At 50.8% G+C, this 21,336-nt stretch overlaps 1 protein-coding gene across 1 annotated transcript; it reads left to right on the top strand.

Annotated features, from left to right (window-relative positions):
• The first annotated feature begins 10,194 nt into the window (after positions 1–10,194).
• On the top strand, positions 10,195–20,382 carry LOC137912260 (microtubule-associated protein tau-like). The gene is made up of 17 exons (XM_068756610.1): positions 10,195–10,321; positions 10,712–10,786; positions 11,417–11,626; positions 12,909–13,025; positions 13,128–14,731; positions 14,762–14,840; positions 15,015–15,212; positions 15,338–15,502; positions 16,055–16,110; positions 16,498–16,728; positions 16,816–16,933; positions 17,039–17,089; positions 17,652–17,959; positions 19,277–19,369; positions 19,452–19,533; positions 19,767–19,879; positions 19,964–20,382. Exons 1-17 carry the CDS (start codon positions 10,195–10,197, stop codon positions 20,171–20,173), a joined length of 3,837 nt encoding a protein of 1,278 aa, XP_068612711.1. The 3' UTR covers positions 20,174–20,382.
• Positions 20,383–21,336: the final 954 nt, after the last annotated feature.

The following is a 21,336-nucleotide window of genomic DNA, read 5'->3' as shown; positions in this document are numbered from 1 at the left end:
GAATGGAAGCGCAGTGTCTCGTCTCCACCACGAGGAGGCAGTAAAATGCACGTAAAACGCCCGAGCGGAGGACTGACGGATGATCCCGGTTCCTTTCGGAGCCCGTTGCAGAAGCCGACTGTTGAATGTGAAGCCTCCCTAAAGCTCCGCCCCCCCCCCCCCCCTCAGTTTCGTTCAAATCCCGCGGATCAGGTGCAGGAAGATCCACATCCTGCACCCCCCCCCCGCCCCGCCCCCGCGTCACCTGCACTAAGGCCCAGGGATGCGTCTCCTCCCTCCTCCCCCCTCCTCCTTCCACCCCCCCCCCCCCCCCCCCCCCAATTTCTCCTCAGCAACAGCCACACCCTTGACGGCTCTCCATCCATTCTCCACTGCAGACAGAGTGCGCCCCCCCCCCGCGCGCGGCTTTCCACACCAAAACCAGCTCCCCACGCAGAACAAAGACTTGACATTTCCTTCCACTCATTGCGCCCCCCCCCCCCCCCCCCTCAGAAATGATGCACGGATTCCGGGGGGAGGGTTTGCCTGTCGCGCACGCCGCAGCTGCGTAATCCCGTTGCGCACGCACAGGCGCATTTACGGTAGAATCATTTGCAACGGGGAGGGTTCGGAGGATCCCTCCGTGCTCTTCATTGTCACTTCAGCGCCCCCCACGCGCGCGCACGAGGGTTTTTAGAGCCGCTCAGCAGCCTGAACCTGCAGGTAAGAGCTGCAGCTCTTTGTCTGGCGACGTCTCCTTTCCTGCCAGCATGGATCTCCGAGTCTGATTAATGATTTAGCTGCTGTCAAAGCTTCTTTTTTTAACAGCGTAATGATGCTCTGCTGCAAATGTAATCCATCACGTCGGTGCGCAGACGCGTAATGCGCGCGCCATGCGCAGGATTGAGACATAAAATGATGTATTTGCGTCTAAACCGGGACTTTGAATGTCGAGGCGCCTTCAGAGGGAAGATTGTGGATTGTAATTCTCATGCAAATGAAAAAGAAAAAAAAAAAAAACAGAACGCGCCCAGTTGTGTGTTATTGGTCGCCGCTCCGGTGCGTCCTGGCGCGCCTCTCTGTCCTGCAGCAACCTGCGCCTTTTGTTCTGGTCCACGCCTGCACGGTGCTGAAACCTGCCGGCTTCACTGCAGCGCAGGGGAGCAGGGCCTGAGCGTGAAAGGCGCGGGGGGTGCCCGGTGGACAGGGGAGTAGCCCGGGTTTGTAGGGGGGGGGGGCAGCCTGATAATGTCGCTGTTGTTACGACCTGATGGGCTTGTTTCTACATATTTATAAGCTCTAACATTTGGAAAAATGCTTTTCCAAAACGCACCATTAGAAGCAACAGTTAATTACCAACACTGGGGTTTGGGGGGGGGGGGGGGGTTCTATTTATCCCTCTTGATCCTGTCAGACCTGGATTTTGTGTTTCTCAGCCGGGGCCAAATCGAAGCCGACAAAGTGCATTAAAGTCTGGGTGCGCTTGGTTTCGCCTCCTGCTCCTCCTCCAAGCCTGGAGGCTAAATCTCAGATGGAGTAATTGAAATGACCTTAATCACAAACCAGCAGCAGGTCTGGAGGCGCACGCTTCCTATGTTTGGTGTCAATCCCGTGGAATTCCAACCAATCAGGGAAACCCGATCCTCCTCCGATCCATGTGGGAAAACTTGCGTATATTTCCCAACGTCAATCCAGGGAAGGTCCCAGGATTGAAGTCCCAGAAACCACAGGGCGAGTTCCCTGCAGCCCCATCCTCATCCTGGGGAGGGATTTCATTGGAGCGTCTCAGGGAGCGATCGGATTGGTTGTTGAAGGGCGCAGCGATGGGATGTTTGCTGGCCCTTTTGGTTCAGTGAACACGTGATCGCAGGTGTTTGAGGCCTCAGGATGAGCCTTCATCCCATCCGGGACCTTCCTGCTCTCCAGGAGCCGGCGGGATTGGGCTAATCTGGTTAGCGACGCAGATAGCACACTGACCTGCAGGTGGAGGACAGCGTGTGACGGAATTTGCAGATGTTGCGGCCGAACAGCTGGATTGCTTTTGACCAGCAGTCCCCGGCCGATAATCAATGAGACTTATTGATCGATCCTTCGCTCCGACGCTATAGTTTAGACAAATTGAGCGCAATGAGGGAAACGATTTGGAATGAATTTGTCCATTCCTGCTGGAATGTCCACTTCTATCTCTGTGCATCGGCTTTTTTTTTGAGGGGGGGTATTTGGGATGAATGGAAATCCCCCCCCGGATTCCCACGCAGCAGCTCCTTAGCACCGGTGCGGAACGGCGAAGCAGATGCACGGCCGGTTCCTGCTGGTCTGTTTTTATCCGGACTGGCTGCATTCAGGGGCGGTCCGGGTTACCAGGACCGCCCCTGAATGCAGCCTGTAGAGGGTCCTACCAACAAATCTCACATCCTCTCTTGGACACGCAGCAGCTGGAGAAAGATGGAGACGAAGGCTGTGTAAATCCCACCAGGACTTTTGCTTTGCGTTGTTCCCGCTGCCCCTTTGGGACCATCGAGCCCCCCCTCACCACAGCAACCACTGCCATGGCAACCGGCCCCTCAAAGGAATGACCCTTTGGAGGACCAGCGTGTCTCTGTGGAGCTCCAGTCTGCATTTAGAGGATGCAGGGAGGAGCCTAGTCATGTGTTTTTGTGTCCTCTTCCAGAACCCCCCCCCCCCCCCCCCCGAATAGGCTCACAGTGTTCGCATGGCACAAAGGGAATGGACTGGACACAGGGATATCTCCGGTCCGGCGTTGGATCAGTGGTAGAAAGAGCTGAAGGACACGCATCATTAAGTCGGAGCATAAATCCCAGTAGAGAAAGGAGCTGCTGGTTTTGCTACAGAGCTTCAGCAGATGTTTGGGAATGACCTCACGGGAAGAGAGGAATTCTATTTTATATTACAGCATGTTTTTTTTTTTTTAAGGACATAAAGACAAATTCCTTGAATAAAGCCTCCTGTCTTCTCTCACCGGCCTTTCTCCTCTCGCGGCTAATTCCCGCGTCTCCTGGCGAGACATGGGAATGCGCTTTGTCTGCCGTCCACTTCCTGCCGCGCTGCCGTCGACAGACCAGTTGAGGTGGAAACCACAAAAAAGGCCACAGACCCGCTTTGATCATCCGGACTGGAAGCGGCAAACGTTTGGGCTAGCCTAGCTTCACATTTGTCTCTCGGACGCCACCGATACAGGCTAAAACAAAAAAAACTGTCCCGGTTAAAAAGACAGGAGACGCTGGAAAACACCATCTTCATCCTATTTTGTTAATGGAAACTGGAAAGCCTCTTCCTCCTCGGTATTGTTCTAATAGCCTGCGGTCACCCCCCCCCCCCCCGAGGGAAAGCCCCGCTGTTTGAGCGGTCGCGTTGCATCTCCTGCGCCGCCTCCGGTCCCTTCAAACCGGTTGCCGCGGCGCTCGACGCATCCATTTCCTGTTTACGTGTTTATCGTCCCAGCTTCTTTACTCGCCTTTCTTGGCCCCGCTTTTTTAAACACGCAATTGTTTCGTTGTCCTTTTTTTGGTTTTCAAGCATCAAAGACGGCTACGTGTCAAATATTCACTGTTTGGATGACGTCACGGTTTGAGTCCCGGGTTTGATTACTTTTGTTTTTTTTGTTAGGAGGTTAGTTTGACATGTTATATTCGGGTCTGCACCGCCTGCGATCCAGACTCGTGCTACAGAGGAAGGAGTCGCTCAACTCAACGGTCGAAAAGGAAATCGACGGCCTGCTTTTCCAGGATTTATTTCCCCACACATTGCATTCATTCATAACGCCGCCGCTGACCCCGTTCACCCAACGTATCAACACGTCTCTATTCCCGGGCTTCAAACAATGACTCATTCCCTTCGGGGCGGGATCGGAGCGGAGGGAAAGAGTTTGCTTGTTTTGGATGCTTCACTGACGGCGCGGTTTCTCCGGCCCGGCCTGAATGGCGGCGTCGCCCCTCGAGGTTTGACAGCCGTCGACTCCGACGGGCGCTTGTTTGTCGTTTATTGGCGTTTACACTTGGCAGCATCTCGCTTGCACGCCTGCATCTCGGCCCCGCCTCCACTGACGTGCATTTGGTATATATGGGCGTCCATCGGAAACATCGGCCGGTGTGTAGCTAGCGTTTTTATTCCTCGCTCTTGCTCGTCCAACGCCTCTTGTGTTCAGCATCTCGAGCTTTCCCCCCCCCCCCCCCCCATCTTGATGCCAGAAGCGAGATGTTTCCACTCCCGGCCGGTGACTTCCGCCTCCGACATCAGTTCTGCACATGCAGAAGGCAACGATAAAGACTCACATCTGGTTTGTCTGCAGACATAAGTCACGTCGGGAAATCTATAAATCAAATCAAATGTCGCAGAGCAGGACTTTCGGATTGTGAAAAGGCCTCAGTTTGATTTGGGTTCAACTCAGGACATTAACTAACAGACATATTTAATCATTTGGCCTTTTATTCCCATTTAATCAGCGTTATTTGAAATAACCCAAACAATTCTTTTCATTTGCGTGACTTCTATTAGTCTAAAAACTGCTGGATGAAACATGAACGCCCAAAGTTCCATCCCTATTCCCACCGTCTGAGGTCGTCCCGCCGCTCATTAACGCCCCCGTCTGGATCGATTTATTCAGCAATGAGCTGAGAACGAAACTGGTGACCGTTTGACCCTGAAGGTGCCGAACTTGGCTTGCGGATCACGTCGTATTTTTTTGGCTTGAGAGGATTATATAGAATTTCACTGCTCAAAAAAGGTAGCGGTGAAAACGGCCAAGACCGCAAATGTAAGTCCCGAATCGGCGGACCGGGACGTGTCACGCTGGCAAGCAAACCGCTCCCGGACCGGGGCTCCCATATTTAAGCTGCTGGGAGTGAGGAAAAGCTTGGGCAGAACATGGATGATCCATGCCAAACCCCAGAACCCCCTGGGAAACATTAGCATAACCAAAAGCCTAGGCAACAGTTGGGTCCAGTCAGGCGACTGAAACACCCAGTTATTATCCAGGAAGGATTAAGTCCATGCCCAAATGATTCCGAGCTACAGGATATGTTCTGCTCGCCGTCTGGAATTCTTGCATTTCAAGCAGGACAAAAAAAAAAAAGGTGTTCACTTTCAAGAAATGCAATAAAGAAGAGTAGAAGAAGAAGAAACCTTCTAACCGAAGCTGCAAACCCTTTGCGTCGGATCACCGGTATCGCCGCGCTCTCCCTGCGGAGGCGCTAATTTAGAGCAGATGGCACATTGAGGCCGTCTCCGGACTTCCATCACCAGGAAGTGGCTTGGAAACAGGGAGCTCCGTCATTCGCCTGTCCTTCCAGTTCCGGGATTCTCTCGCGACTGTGGACGACAGAGAGGGCAGCGTTTTTTTTCCCGTGGATCCGTTTGGGATCCGGCTACACCCTGTGGTCAGCGCGAAGCCAGTTTACACAGTTGGCATATACATGTTATGTCGTAAAACCGACACAAGCTTCATCAAGCCCATAAAAAACACGTGGCTGCGTCTCGCCACTTCCTGTCTGTTTCTTGTGGCAGACGAGCGGCTGCTAACAAACATTCGGATCAGATGGGATTCAGCCAATTAGGACTGCCGTTGTCTTGGATCTGATTTGCTCTCGGGAGTAAACGACCAAAAAAAAAAAAAAAAATAACGGTCCGCCAAATGGGTCAGCTGTTGGAAATAAGACTTTGACCTCCAACCGTGAAGAGATTGCTCTTGTAATCCCGCCCAAGATGCAGAGCTAGAGCGTCGATCAGATCCTTTAAAGTCCGAAAGGGGCGACCAGGTCCGTGTCCGGGCGAGCGTGTGAAGGTGGCACCGGCCGCAAGGCTAAGGCTGGCAGTAAAAAAAAAAAAAAAACATTTCTGTTTAGCATCGAGCTAAAGCGCTGCAGGTGCAGCTGGAAACTTTGCCCGCTGACAGTTCGGCAGCCGACGATTAACGTTTGTGCGACGAACTCCAGGCGCCGGAGGGAGATTAGACGTTAGTGTCTCTGCAGCTGCTAGAACGGGCCTCCTTCTTTAATCGGCGCCTGCAGTCGCTCGCTCACCGGAGCGCCGAGCCTCTCCCTTCCATGCCACCCAACCTTCCCTTATTCCCTCCTCTTACCCCCCCCCAAACCGGCAAAAACCTCGGCTTCTTGAAACTCGTAATTTGATTTTACCGCAGCATCATTTTGCCTGTGACATTTGAATTGTCTCGCTTAAACTCCCCCCCCGATCCTGACAGCTTGATTACAGCCTTCCACTAATGACCTCCCAGTACAAGCTAATGATGGGACTGGGAGAGGATGTGATGTGGGATGGAAAGAGCAGGCCCGCCTCGGGTTATTCCTCCTCTTCCTCTAATTTTATAAGTGGTTTTTTGTGAACTGCATGACTCGCTCCTTTATGAATCAGCCTCGCATCGACGTCGGCGGTCGCCGTGAGGTTTGGCCATCGTGTTCGGGAGTGTCTCTGGAAATCCAGTCTCGCCATACTGTTGTTATTTTTATGGGCTCATTTATTTCCTCCGTCAGGGACAGGTTGACGTTAATAAACTCGCGAACCTGCCACGTGAGAACCGGGACGGGAATTCCCGCTCTCTTTCTTTGTCTCAGTGCTTCCCATGCTTCCCAATGTGCGCCAGGACAGGAAGACATACCCCATATACCCCAACGCTGCACCATTTGAAGGCTTCATGCATCCATAATGCGACCCTCAGTTGACCCCCCCCCCGAGGGAGAATGAAACGTGCTTCACAGGATTTTCTTTTCTCGGATAGAGCTTTATCTCGGAGCTCCATTCCCTTGGGAGGGGATGAGCGCCGTATCCCTTCGAATTAATGTGACACAAACACTTCTTGTGTTCAGACGTGGCGAAGCCCCCCTCCTGAAATCAAACGTCCCGAGCAGAATTTAGAAAGCCTCGCTCCGGAGCGGGAATGTCCTGAAGGCCTTTTCAAGTCCAAGTCAGAGTAAAGAAGGGGCGAAGCGAATGGGAATGTCAAAATCTTGGCCTGCAGGCGTCATTCCGGGCCAGCTTCTCCTCTCGCTTTGGTTGACGACGTGCGATTCCCCGAGGCCATTCAGAACCCTCCAATGCAGATTGACGGAAACCGGTTCTGGCACCCATCTAAGACTCAAGTGCAGCTGTTGCCTCGCGGTGCGTGAACCCGCACCTGGTCCATGCCTGGATTGCCGGCAGCTAGCTGTTTGCACGTGTTTTTGAGCTTGTAGATTTAGAACGCACAGATTAGCTTCGTTTTTTTAATCTACTGAATGAGCCGTGCGTCTGCAGGTCTGGACCGTTTAAACTGGGCAACACGTCCCGAAGGTCTTCGGTGGACGTCAAGATAGCGATTATAACAGAGATCTGCCATGGAGTCCAGAGGCGGGCTGCGGCGGCTGATGACTCTGCTGAGACTGTGGTCTCGTTCTTTTCTTCCCCATCTCGCCGTCTTTGAGAAGGTTAAATGTCAATTTCAATCCACATCCTCTTTTTTTGCTTTCCGTTGCGCTGGCATAGCCCCTTCAAATTAAAACGCCAAGAGTGCGGCGGAACGCAAGACCAAAAAGCTCACCAGACATGCTTTTATTTTGACAAATCCAAAGCAAAGACAAATGAAAAGTCATTTGCGATATACAGGAACTATCTGTAAGTCGGAATACTTGTCTTCCCTCCACTGTGTACTCCATTTCCTTCTCTTCCACACTGCAGGCGCCTCTCATCCCCAATAAATCACGCTCCTTCCTGTTTGGAGAATCCCTCTCTCTCCGCCCCTCGTCTTCATCGTCCATCTCTTTCTTCCTCCAGCCAAACTGCGGTTTTGGCACCAGAGCCCCCCCATCCCGATGGTCCTTTCAGAGTTTTAATGTTAACAGGATGCTCCCTTTTCGACCTCTTTTACGGTCCCAAACCAGAACAAATCCGTCTTTCTTCATGTCTGGCCTGATCCTCAGGCTGACCTTAGATCGCCCCCCCCAAAGGACCCATCCAAGAATTTGACAAATCCCAAAAACAGCTCAGGGAGAGTCCGTCTCGCTGGCACAGGGATGACATATTCACTTGTAATCCACTTGTTGATGAGAAATAGTCTCTTTTATTGCTTTTTTACGTGACTGGCATTCCTCCTCTGACCTCTGTGGTCACGATAATTAACTTGCCCCCCCCCCCCCAAGGTTTAAAGTAAGGCTTCATTATTGGAAGCACATTGAGCTCATACTTTGTGAGATATACTTAGAGCGTTATTATCTTAGCTTAGCATATACTACTGTTTGCACAAGAATTAGCATCAATTAGCTAATGGAATCGCCTTTAACGCCGTATTTTTGACATTTGCATTCCCTTTCCTCTGCAGGTCTGACAGGACGCCCCGACGCAGCGCTCTCCCCATTGCATCCGTAAGCGAAGGAAGCAACTCAAGGTTGGTGATTTAATAAATCGTGGAAAAGTAGCTCTTTTGCAGGGTTTTGCCGCCACTCGAAACTCTTCATTTTCGTAAAAATTGTTTTTGTACGATCTGTTCAAAAGAAACCAAAAGAAAAAGCAAGAACATCGAGGTCTGGAGCGTCGCCAGAGGGTGAACTATGCACTCCTTCGACTCCGTGACATTCCACACTCACTTTTCCCATGACTCATGGGGCCCGGGAGTCAGGTCCAAGTGGCGGCACTCAGCCACATGATTAGCTTTGGCTGCCCACGGATACATAATACAGGCGGGATTACGCTCGGCAACACGTGGGAATCTCCAAGGGCGATTGATTCGGGGCGGGAGCTCGTGTTTTTGTGATTTTCCAGCTCGACCGCGACCCATTTCACAATCCATAACACGGTCACAGGCCGCTTCCTACAGCCAGCATCCCACCCGCCCACCCTTTGTTCTTATGTCGCCATGGGAACAGTGACATCAGCGCGGGGTTGGGGGCGCCGTGATGGATCGACTCTTCCGACGGGATCTGAAGGCTGAAAAGGAGCCGACGGCATTTTGCAGGATTTGTTTTTGTGGACAAACAACCGCTAAATCCATTGATCAGTACTTCTTTGTAATCTGTGTGAACACGCAAATCCAGATTACCCAGATTAAATACTGTATTTAAAGGAGCCTCTTTCACACCCTGCGAATGAGCCATAATCTCGCTGCTCCTCCACTCCGCACAGTACGGTACTTAATCTGCAGGGAGGGGAGTCCTCCCAGCACCTCCTCTACAGGGAGGCGCGCTCCTCATTGCGTTCACCACATACACAGTGAATTCACACTTTGTCGGAAGAGCTCATTATGCTCCGAGCTCCCACACGTCGTGTTGAGTCGGCGAAACGTAATCCGCCATCACCTTCTATTGGCTCTTTTTTTTTTCTAAAATTCCTGCCTCATTCGACAAGGCTTCCCAAACACGGCGCATTCGCAGCCGAATCAAGTTGAAATCAGGTTGAAATGACGGATTATTCGAACAAATATATATTTAGCTTTTGAAGATGGGCCACAAGGTTCCAACCAGACACAGACAAACACACACTTGGGCGCTCACGCTAGGGATTAAGGCCAGGTTGGCCTACTAAGACTTGGCTGCCCGAGATTCCATCCTCCCTTCTAAATGCGTGGTGACATTCCGATGTGAGCGGCGCTCCACGGAGGCGTGACGAGTGACCCATATTGCGTGATGGCGGGCGGGAGCTCGGATTATTGACTGGGGTTGAGTCAAGTGTCGCGGGAAGCCCGGTGAATCTGGAGGGGGGGGGGGGCGCTTCCGGCCTGCCGGGACACCTTCTCGCCTCAGAGGGATCCATCCGGCAGGGATAAATGCTCGGACGTATTGGGATCCGACAGCCCCCCCCCCAGAGGACCAGTCCTGGTTGCCATGGTAGCAACCTCCTCATCTACGCTGAGGTGTGTTCGTGTTGTTTCCCCCCCCCCCCCCCCATTCCATCGGCTGACATCTTTCTTTGGGTTGTGCATGCATCGTATTTTAAGGAGCATTGAAGAAGAGTGGAAGAGTCGGAAACAAATAGAGCTACACTTTTAAAAGCGAATGGGTGCAGCTTTTCCGCCCTCCCCGTCCTTCAGCACGTGGCTGTGGAGACAAAGGCGAAGCCGGCATTGGAATAATGCAGCCCGTCCTCCCTCTGGTGGCTGATTTGTGAACATGCCACAATCCCAGACAACCCTAATTCCCTTCCTTCCTCTGCATGCATTCACTTTTCCTTCCGATGGGTGACCTGTCCCCCCACTTGGTGTCCCAGCAGGCAGGCATGGCAGATGGTCGGCAGCCGGACGATCACTGGTCCTCCAACGGCCCGGAGAACAGCGAGAATGGATACTCCGCCTACAGGGAGAACGGGTACCACGGCGGGGCCGCCGCACATCCTGGAACGACGGGTACGAACACGGGTGCAGCGCGCTTGTGAGTGAGAATGTGTGGCATCAGGTGGGCATTCCACCTGGGATGTGACTTTACATCCTACCAGACGGACGTGGGTTAACGCCGTCGCTTCCCAAGATGCCAGGAGAAGGGGGACCGATTCCCAAAAACAAACTTGGGAGAACAAATCCCGTTAGTCTTGTTTGTAGATCTGGCACAGGTAAAATAATCTATTATCTATGGGAAGCTTCAGGACAGTGATGTCAGCCGGGAATGGATCCTCCGTAGAAAGAGGAAGAAGCGCCAATGATCAGGACAAATCCAGTCTTCATTTCCTCCTTCCCATCCATGTCTTGTCATCCCAGTGTTGTCTCTATCTCTCTATCTCTCTCTCTCTCCCTTCGCAGTGGATGACTCCACCAATTTGCCTCCCTCCCCTCCCCCCTCTCCGGCCGCTGAGCAGATCGGCCCGGTGGCGACAGGTACACCGACACACTTTCAGCCACACTGCGTGAACGGTGGTGAGAGTGGTGGAAAACGTCTCCAGCGTTAACACGATAAGGTTCTAAGTGATCACATCCCCGACAGCGTAGCGGCCGCCTGCATGGTTAGAAACGCTCTCTGGCCCCTTAGCGTCTAACGCCAGGGCCACCTGTCGCTTTGCACCTTTGTCACCTTTCAGGAGGCTGCAGCATGCGCCACACTTCCTGTTTCCTCTAAGTTTTCTAACACATCCCGAAAGCCAAAGTCCTTCCACCCTTTATGCTAGGGCGTCACCTGCCGCGAAGCTGCTTCCCTTTCACGAAGTCTGTCGCTCCTTTTGCCCGACGCGTCTCTTGATTTCCTCAGTGAGGGAATCAGAGATCGGCTTTCAGCTCGTCACTTAGCGATAGCAGTGTGTCTAATCATTTCCTCCTGGCATGTAGCATGCAATCAATCACCAAACTGTCTCCCTGCATGTTTTAGGGCTAAAACGAGGTAAGCTATTAATCTCTGCCATCGTGCAAACTAGACTAGGATGTGTCGATTGCATCCCATGCATCTCCCTCAGAGCTGAAAGTGTTTCTTGTCATCCACGTCTCATCCTATGTGTCTCCTTTCCTTGCTCAAAGAAGGTAAAGTAGAGGTTGAGGATGAGGAGGAGGCTCCGCAGGGGCCACACAGTTACCGGGAGGAAGGGGCGCATGAGGAGTCGGGAGTCGCCCTCTTAGAACAGACAGATTTTTTAACAGAACCCCAGGCTTTGGGCTGCCAGCAAGCCCAGACACCTGAGGTCGTCAATGGTGGAAGTCATCAGAGTGAACACAGCCCGTCAGAAAAAGGTGTGTGTGTGAATTTTGTGTGCATCCACACCATGTGGACGAACAATGAAAGTGTGTTGGGGTGAATGTCTATCCATTGCCTCTGCTCCCAGGTAAAGAGAATTTCCCTGACTTGTGAAATGTGATGTAGCTCGGGCTCCGCTGTCATACTTCCCACGGCTTTTATTGTTCCCAATTTCCTCTTCATCTTTTGCTTCAACGCCAGCAGTTTCCATCCGCAAGATGATGACGCGACGCAGCATTGAGCTTTTCTCACGCAGATGCATAACCATTCGCTCGTCATTGGTGCAACACCGGAACGCCTGATCAACCATGTCGTGGTTGATCATTTATGCATTTTTTTTTTTATTGCCAACTACATTGCAAATGCAAATATCGTAAGCATTGCAGACTCTAGGATGTCGTTTCTATATCTCTATGTAAGTTTTGTTAAATTCTTCTGTGCAAGAAGAAGTTTCCGATGAAACCGGTACTTCGTGGATCAGCGCTGAATGTATTTTACATCTGTTATCGCTTGCTTTGAGTTTCTGTATCGGCTTCATTCCATCCAAGGCAAAGACTATTTCTGTTCTCCTATTGTTACAAAGAACAACAACCCAACCTCGTTGGACGCGTCTCTTCATCCTTACTGATCGGGTTATTTCAACCAAAAGTACATTTACTTTTTCCTCAGGCTATGGAGCCAGTCATTACGAACCGCAATGGGAACAGTATTTAAGTACATTTTTGCCATCTAACATCAAGCAACTCATTCCTTCATTCCAGTTCTGCACGCTATCTCGGTGCTGTGCCCCCATCCCTTCCCCTGCGTTGTTGTGGCCTGCTACACAATACGCTGCTGCGTGTGCAAAGGCTTCCGCTTGACTGTATTGGCTAGCTTTTGTGGTTGATTCAAGAAATTTATTTTTAGCTCATGTGACTTGGCAGAAAGTTGTACGGTTATCGTTCAAACTCACAGCCCAGCCAGAAGAATCTATCAATAAGGCATCGTCTGACTCCGCTGAAAAAGATGATGGCACTCAAGTTGTGCTGCTGCACAAGAAAGAGTTTGAAGTTGAAAGAGCAAAGCCTGAAGCCCATATGGATTATATCTCGGAGAAGTCAACAGCCGCTGAAGAGATAAGTGTGGAGGGCCGAGATGGTGGTGGAGACACGAGGATGCCTGAGATACCATCAGATGACTTTAGAACAGTAGATCAAAAGCAGGAAGCTTTCAGTCCCAATCCGGAGCTTGTTCAAGAGTTGGAAGTCTTGTCAGTTATTTTTGCTGACAACGGGTCAGCAGCAAAAACATGCATTGAGACGTCCTCAAAAAATCAAGAAGGGCATTCATCAAAAACCCAGAGCTACTATGAACTGAGCGCGACAGCGGAGAGGAAGTTAAGAGGAGAAACTGAAGGTATTACACAAACGCTCGGGGAGAGACGACAACAATCACTTCCTGTTGCGATGTCATCGGAACAGAGGGGTCCCTCCCTAAACATCACCGTTGGGTCTTCAGAGGGACAGACCAAACAGGCCTTCCCAGATAGGTTAAGTCCTATCAGTGGAAGCGTTGAGCAACCTGTGGAGAGTACCACTTCTCCAACTGCCTCGGTGAACCCGGCGACCAAAGAACTCGCAGAAGATCTCGACAAGAGAGAGACTCCTTTGCCTTCTGACAAGCACAATTCTAGACTTGAACGTTCAGGAAGCCTCACTGAGATGTTGGATCTGGCTGGAGCCCTGCTTCAGCCATCATTGGATAAGAGGGGGCTTGACCACATGAGGCGAAAGTCCATGCCTGCCGATGCATCGACTCTGGTGGGGAATTCTTTGGAAAGCCAATTTGAGGACTTGGGTTACTGCATCTTCAGTGAGTATTGTGGGCCAATGCCTTCTCCTGCCGATGCACCCAGTCCTGGGGATGCTCCACACCAACGCTTACCATCCATCAAGAGTGACTTTGAGCAAGAGCTTGGCGCCACAGAGGTTGGAGGTGTTGAAAGAGTAATGCAACAAGATCGTAAAGGTTTTAGTCCCGAAGTTGCTCAGAAGATAATGTTTGAAAAGAAAGATGTACCAGTAAAGTCTTTCCTGATTCTCGAAAAAGCTGTGACAGGTGGAGTCAAACCTGATCGGCTAAGAATCCCAAAATCATCTTCAAAAGACAGACTGACTGAGTTGCGTTTGGAGAGCGGCTTGCCTGGGGACATCAAAATCCAAGCAATCCCAGAGGTAGACGTTGAAAAAGACCCTTCTAGAGAAGCTTCGCCGATTCCACCCAATAATTCCTTTACTTTCAGTGTAACGAAAACTGAAATCAAGGTTTACGCAAATCCTACCTCCCCCGAATCCCCAAAGGATATACTGTCAAAAAAACAGACTGATGGAGAGAAGGCACGGAAAGACGACTTACCAAAAATCGAAGCAGATAATCATCCCGAAACTGAGAGGCAGTCAGAAAACGACAAACAAGAAATATCAGAAAGCTCAGAAATGCATGTCAAGAAGATTCAAACTGAGCATGTGACCCCTAAACGATTGGAAACAATTGATGAACGAGAGACCTCAAAGGCTGTCCAAGAGCCACACGTATCTTCTCCAGTCATCGGCAAACCTCAAGCACAAGTCGAGGAAGATGCAGATGATGACATTGAGATCGCGGAAGAGCCCCAAGAGATCATAGAGGAAGCTGAAGTTCTAGTGACACATCAAACAGAAGAACGTCCAATCAAACAAGTTGGAAAGGAGGAGCAGGTTCAAGAGCAGGTCAAGCTGGTGGTCGGCGATCAGATGGCGGAAGAAGACCCCAAGTCGTGGGGAGAGGAATGGAGTCATAGTGCACAAAACAGTGATGGAGAACCTGCGACAGATACTTCGTACTTATCCCCATTCTCTGATCGAGGTGCCAGAGACGAAGGCACAGCTGAGGATAAGGTAGAAGAAGACTGTCAAATAAATGTGTTTGAAGAGAACAAGGCAGGCATCGCACTAAAGGAAGACCGAACTGGGATCCAAGTAACGGATGAGGCTGGTTCTGACATGGTATATGAAGAGAGAGAGCAGAAAAGGAGGATCGAAGAGGATAAGGAGGAGGGGAAAGACGTTGAGATTGGCCAGGAGGTGGAAGAGACCTCAGACGTTGTCTGCCAGACCAGTCGAGCAGCTAATGATGAAACTGCCGTGGACGTCTCGCTCCTAGATTCAGACAGTGGCTGGATGGATTCACAAGGTACCAAGAACTCCTTAAATTAATGTTTGTAAAACAAATGTTTTAGTCAGTTATTAATGCATTTTACATAGTTCCATACACAATAAAGCTTGTTGCTAATACGTCTTGATCTGCATCTCATAGCTACCTGGGCGTGCGGCGCATTAGTCCTCTTTTAATCCCTCTCCACTGCAGATGATGAGAAAACGATCATGACTGAGCCTATGGAAGCCCTTCCTCACGTCCAGAGTCCTCCCAGTGCTCCTGTGGTGGACAGACCCGCTAAACGGGCCCCTGGCAGAGGAAGGGACTGTCCTGGGACCATTGAGCGTAAAGCAATCCATAAAGTAACCAGCCACCATCCGCCAAGAGAGGAGATGAAGAAGAAGAAAGGTTTCAATCCCATATTAAAAGAAATGTGATGTTTCAATCAAGGCACATTTGAGCAATGTCACTTTCTGCAGCGCATTTTCCTGAGATTTGCATGCTGGTGTCATTCTCTCTCTCCTCTTTGCTAGTAGGCGTGAGGAGGGCTGAGCAGAAAAGATTGTCAGCCCTCCAAAGTCGCTCCCCGTCTCGAATCAGTGTAGCCAGAGCGGCGGCCAGGCACCCTGGGCCTGCTCCGCTTCACGGCTCTGCTAGGCGCAAGGCCACAGGTGAAGACATCCCCGGGAACGGATGCTGTCGATAGAGAGAGCGCATGCAGATTTTAAAAGTACACACTGCAAGCTGTCATTTTAGACAACAATCCAAATACTGTCTTGTAATTGCAAATAGTCATTCAACTGGAAATTGAATCCACGCTTAAAGATATGCTAAAGGATATTTGCTCTCTCTCTATTGAAGACTTACGCAGGTGCAATGTAGCTGGCAAACATCATGTGCTGCTTACCCATACTGAAATACTTTTACTTTTTGTTTCAGAACTCTGCATCTTTGCGTTCATATTTGTACTTGGTCTCAGACTTGGAGTATTTCCTGCCGCCCTGCCTCGTTTATTTCTGCTCACTCATGCCAGTGTGAATAAATGCTGAATGTCCCTTCTCGTTTTCTGGACATGGGTGCATGTTGGAGGCTGTTTGCTCAGCTGGTGATTGGAAATCAGGCCGGCTGGCTGGCGTCGGTCGTGCATTTCTGGTCGTGCGAGTTGTGTCGTGTGAAAGCTCACACTCGCATAAAATCCTGCCTTTGTTGGTTTTGCCTCGACCGCCGACAACAAGACGCTCTCTTTGCAGGTGTAGAAAGCCAGTACCCCCTCAGCGTGGCCCACCAATCCAGGGAGAGGACCGCAGTAAGTGTGACCATAATAAAAGCGATAGAGTTGCATGACATATTCCATGTGTCCACCCGATTTTGTCATTTTCCTTGGTGTGAGTATTGATTTTTTTTGTCGCGCATGCCTTCCTCTTCCCTAACGTAAGCCTCAACAGAGAAAGTCGGCGTGTTTAAGTCAAAGAAAAGACGACAGGCAGATTTTGAGGAGGGGGTTTAATTTGCGCTCTAGGGGCCAGGACAAAAGGAGTCTTCGCAAATGCCTTTAATTCCATCTTTAATCTTTCCCATTTGTGTACGAAAATGCTCTTCTGCATCCGTCTAAATGTTTCATCCTTTGAATTAACACATTTGCTTAAACATTTTCATTTCTCCTCCATCCTTCCCTTCATCCATCACTCCTGCATGCGCCATCCTCACATCCCGCCTGCTTTGCTGCCTCTTGTCGCGGTCCCAGAGCCCCACGAGGGCCGTTCTGTTAAAGATGGCGCTGCAGCGTCGGGCGTCCGGTCACCCCCGGCCCCGTTCTGCCTGTAGTCTTAAACGGAACCCCCTGGTGGAGGCGGAGCTTATCGAAGTCCGTCCCACTTCTGCATGCGCTCATCTAGCCCCTCTGCCGAACAAATGCGCAGACAAGGTAAAACAAGTGAATCCGAAGGCGGCCGGAATCCGGCAGCGTCCGATTCGACCTGATTTGATTGACTTGCTTTGTGTTTCCTTTCAGGAGAGATCTTACCGAAGTCCGGAGAAGAGGTCATCCCTCCCCAGGCCGGCCAAATCTCTGACACGCCACATACCTGCTGCCGAACAAGAGGACAGCGGAACCCCCTCTAGGCCAACCTGTAAGTACGCAAACTCACCACAGACAGTTTGCCTCTCTCTCCTTGATCGCATTTGACTCAACTTTTACTCCGTCCACCTTGCATCCCCCCCCCCCCCCCCCGAAGCGTTCCAGTCCAGAGCGGACAACAGGTCTGGGAGAAGCCCCGGCATGGCAGGTAGACCACCTATACCTCCTGGTAGCACCCACACCCATCGCACCCTTGCTCCTAACATATATTTTAGAGTGTCCGGTTTCCATTTGACTTTAGATCCTGGACAGAAGTAATCCTCTTTGTCTCAGATCTGATCTAAATGGTGTTCTGCAGGTCTCAAAATGTCAACGCTATTTTTTTCCAATTCTGTTTAATTGGCTTTGTCAAACCTGCAGAGGCCTTATCAGAGGCACCCGGTGGGATCCATGACAACAGGATGCTGCTTCTATCGCTATCCTCATTGGTCCTGCACCGGTATCCTAGCGACAAACCACTCCCATTACGTCGTAATTCATCTGCCTGTGTGTGCTTTCCCACCCCTTGTCAAACACGCTTGTTTGAGTTGGGGTGTTTGTTTCTGGAAACTATTCATGACAACCGGATGAAGGATCATATGCTCCACTCCTTGCTGTGTTCCCGTGTGTGTCTGTTGCCTCTCTTTTCCATTCTGTCATTTTCTCTTTGTCCACAGTTCAAGCGTCCCCCCCACGCCCCCATCAACCTCATTGTCGCATCTTCTCTTCAGGCACAGAATCAGCTCGTTCCCGATCCGTCCGGAGCGGCGCCTCCACCCCTGGCTCCGCCGTCACGCCCGGCACCCCGCCCAGCTACTCCTGCCGCACCCCCGGATCTCGTACCCCTGGTAGCCACACGCCCAAGTCCTTCAGCGTCCTCCAGGAAAAGAAGGTGGCGGTGATCCGGACCCCGCCAAAGTCTCCTTCTTCCGCCCAGAGGCAGCTAAAGGTTCTCAATCAACCACTGCCTGACCTGAAGAATGTAAAGTCGAAAATCGGGTCCACCGCCAATCTCAAGCACCAGCCGAAAGGCGGACAGGTAACCACGCTGAAACAGAGCTGATGTCACGTAGAACATCAAACTCTCGCGTGTTTTAAGGACAGTCATAGAAACAGATGCATTCCAAGATGCAAAGTTTATTTAAAGCAGCATGGAAAAAGACATGGGTTCATCAACTAATGTCAAACTTAAGGTTTTCTGGGTAATTAAGCGCTTCAGTTGGCCATTTGTTGACCTAATCCTGCCACACGGGGGCAGCAAAGGGCGCATTTGAGTAATAATACCTGAAAAAGGACAAAGAATTCGAGTTTTTCTTTTCTCTTGTTATTTAGTACCGATAAAGAAAGACTCCTGCTTTCATGGTTGAACATGTGATGGTATAATTTCACTCTTCGATAAAAGGAAGTGGGTTTTTCCCATCATGGCTGAAACACAGACGCTAATTACACACAAGATGCTAAATCCGTGTATGATCCCATATCTCTGAAAATGTCATGTAGAATACCCAAATACCTCCCCCCATATTTTCACTATCGCTGCCTGCCTGCTTCTAAATTACCTCCTCTTCCTGTCCGCTCTCATCTTCATCATCAGCTGCCTTTGGCCCGTTCCCCTGACTTCCTCTTTGTCTTCCTTCTCCTCACCTCTCTCAAATTCCTCCTCTCAAAAAAAAAAAAAAAAAAATTTCCAGGTCAGCGTTTCCCTCCGCCCCCTCAGGCATTCCGATCAATCTCTTCGAGCGTCGTTGCTGCCTCATCGCCCCCCCCCCCCCCCCCCCGTCTGGTTGCATAAACTCTCTCCTTGCACCGACCTTTATTCAAATAAGACACATATAGTGTTTGCTTTTTTTTTTTTTCTCCCCCTTCCCATTCCATTTTGTTTTTAAGGTTCAAATCAGGCACGAGAAACTGGACTTCAGTCATGTTCAGTCAAAGTGTGGCTCCAAGGATAATCTGAAGCACACGCCCACAGGAAGAAATGTATGTACGCCTCATCTCTCTCTCTCTTTTCCCCTTTCTCCATTCTCATCCATCCGATGCTGCTTCATCATCTTCAGTTCCATCTTTTTATCTCATTTGTCTTTGTGCCAGAGGATGTTGCGCTCTTTAAAAACACGCAAAACAAGGGACAGAAACGACGACTCCACGGATTACAGCATTAAAAGTGCAGCTTCAGCCCTCCGATAAAATGCCTTTATCCCTCCATCGATAAAAAGGATTTAAAATGAGGATGCTTTTACGGGATGACTTTAGAGTCGGCTTCTTTAAGCACCCCCCCCCCCCGCTCCCCTCGCCGATCCGGTTTGGGAAGCCCCTCAAGTGTTTTTTTTTTTTTTTTTTTTGCTGTCATTCCCAGGTTATGATCCCCAGCGTCAAATTGGACTTCAGCCACGTTCAGGCTAAATGTGGCTCCCTGGACAAAATCCAGTACGCGGCAGGCGGAGGAAACGTGAGTGAAAGATCCCCCCCCCCCCCCGAGGACCTTCTCCGGTTATTCCGGTGAACACACTTCACATATGTGCTGCTCTTAGGTCCAGATCCAGACCAAGAAGGTCGATGTGAGCCACGTCACCGCCAAATGTGGCTCCATGTCCAACATTCACCACAGACCAGGTGCTATTTAATCGCTATTTAGCTCACTTTTTGCACACGTCTGCTCTTTAGAGGAGCTATTATATAAAGCTGGCTTGAAAAATGTTACCAATAGAAAAGGCATTCAAGCGTAATGACAAAGAAAGCCGCTGTGTGTGTGTGTGTGTGTGTGTGTGTGAGCTTCTTTGCCCCGAGCACCGCCCTGCAGGCGAGCGGTGCCCCACGGGTTTCACTCCTTTCTTCTCCATCCTCAGGCGGAGGCAACGTGCGAATTGACAACACCAAGCTGGACTTTAAGGACAAAGCCTACGCCAAAGTCGGCTCCCTGTCCAACACCAGCCACACCCCCGGGGGCGGGAACATCATGGTAAGAGGCGCCCCACGATGTCTTTTATGTAGAGATATACAGAACCGGACCTAAACCCTCACTCTGTATCTCTTGCCTCATCAGATCGAGAGCCATAAGCTCATGTTCCGGGAAACGGCCAAGGCGCGAGTGGATCACGGTGCAGAAATCGTCGTCACCCACCCCCCCGGGGTGGAGGTGGGAGGGACCTCCCCTCACCTGTCTTCCGCCGGCAGCATCAGCCTCCTGGAGTCGCCCCAGCTCTCCACGCTGGCCCACGATGTCACCGCCGCCCTGGCCAAGCAGGGATTATGAGAAGGCCGCCTCCGCTAGTACACAAATCAGTCGACCAATCACGGCTCTTTTCCCCCCCCATCAACCATCAACCGGCGTTCTCCCAAGGCCCTCCACGGCATCGCCACCGAGTCCTTCTGACCCGCACAAGACTGATTTTGATTTTCCATGGACTTTTCTTTTCCCGTTCTAGATGTTCCGAATGCTCAGACTCGAGCGGACTCGAGCGTCCCGAGGAAGGTTTATGGCGAGTCTGCAGCGATTTTTGTTTTAGTCTCGGAAAGCAATCCCGTTCCAACTTTGATGGGGATTAAGCCTCCATTCAAAATGTACACGGTGCCGACGGATGCTAGACGCTAGAGGCCAGTCTTTAAAGACACAACTCTACCCGACGTCTAAAATGTGACCTTTTTTTTCTGCTTGTTGGTGGGTTTGATCATTTCCTGATTGAATTGTTGGGAATATTCTCGTCTTGCTTTCTCTTTTCATAAACGGTGGAAGTCGTCGCGGTTTTGCACCTTTCCCTTCGGCTGCCCCCCCCCCCCCCCCGGCTTGAACGCGGACGACCATCGCAGCTCGAGCTCTATATAGAACCGGTAGCTTTCCAGTGTAGACGTTCTGGTTTTCGGTTCTACTGTAGCTTTGTGATTTTTGCATTCGGCTGTAATTCTGTGATGCAGGCATGGCAAACAAAACAAATGGCGAGCAACGGCGCCACGCTCCCTTGACCTTCCCCTGACCTTCTCCTGACCTTCCCCTTTGAGTGAGCGGTGATCCGTTTGAACGGGCGCTGGGCCCAAAGTGTGTTTTAAAAGTATTTCCTTGCTCTTGCCCTTTCATGCGCCTCAATGAACTGAAGAACAAGAGGAACCCCCCCCCCAACAGAAGCGTTCTATCTAGCATATTGTGTCCTGGTGTTTTTCTGTGCTTCCTAGACTGTTGCCCCCCCCCCCCCCCCCTCCCCCATCTTTGCCTGTGTAAGTGTATTTAAAAGTCCGTGTAAATGTGTGCACATACGTTTCCCGATGTTTGACATGTACTGATGACAAATGGCTCCAACAAGGCTGACAACAGAGAATAAAGAAAATGAAAAATGACTCGTCTTCGTCCGGCCTGAATCACTTTTGTCTCGCACATCTAAAATGAATTTATCCCCCCCCCCCCCCCCCCCCGCGCCAGAAAAC

This window comes from Brachionichthys hirsutus, chromosome 24 (assembly GCF_040956055.1).
Source record: "Brachionichthys hirsutus isolate HB-005 chromosome 24, CSIRO-AGI_Bhir_v1, whole genome shotgun sequence".
NCBI lineage: Eukaryota > Metazoa > Chordata > Actinopteri > Lophiiformes > Brachionichthyidae > Brachionichthys > Brachionichthys hirsutus.
This window is presented reverse-complemented; position numbering and strand designations above follow the sequence as displayed.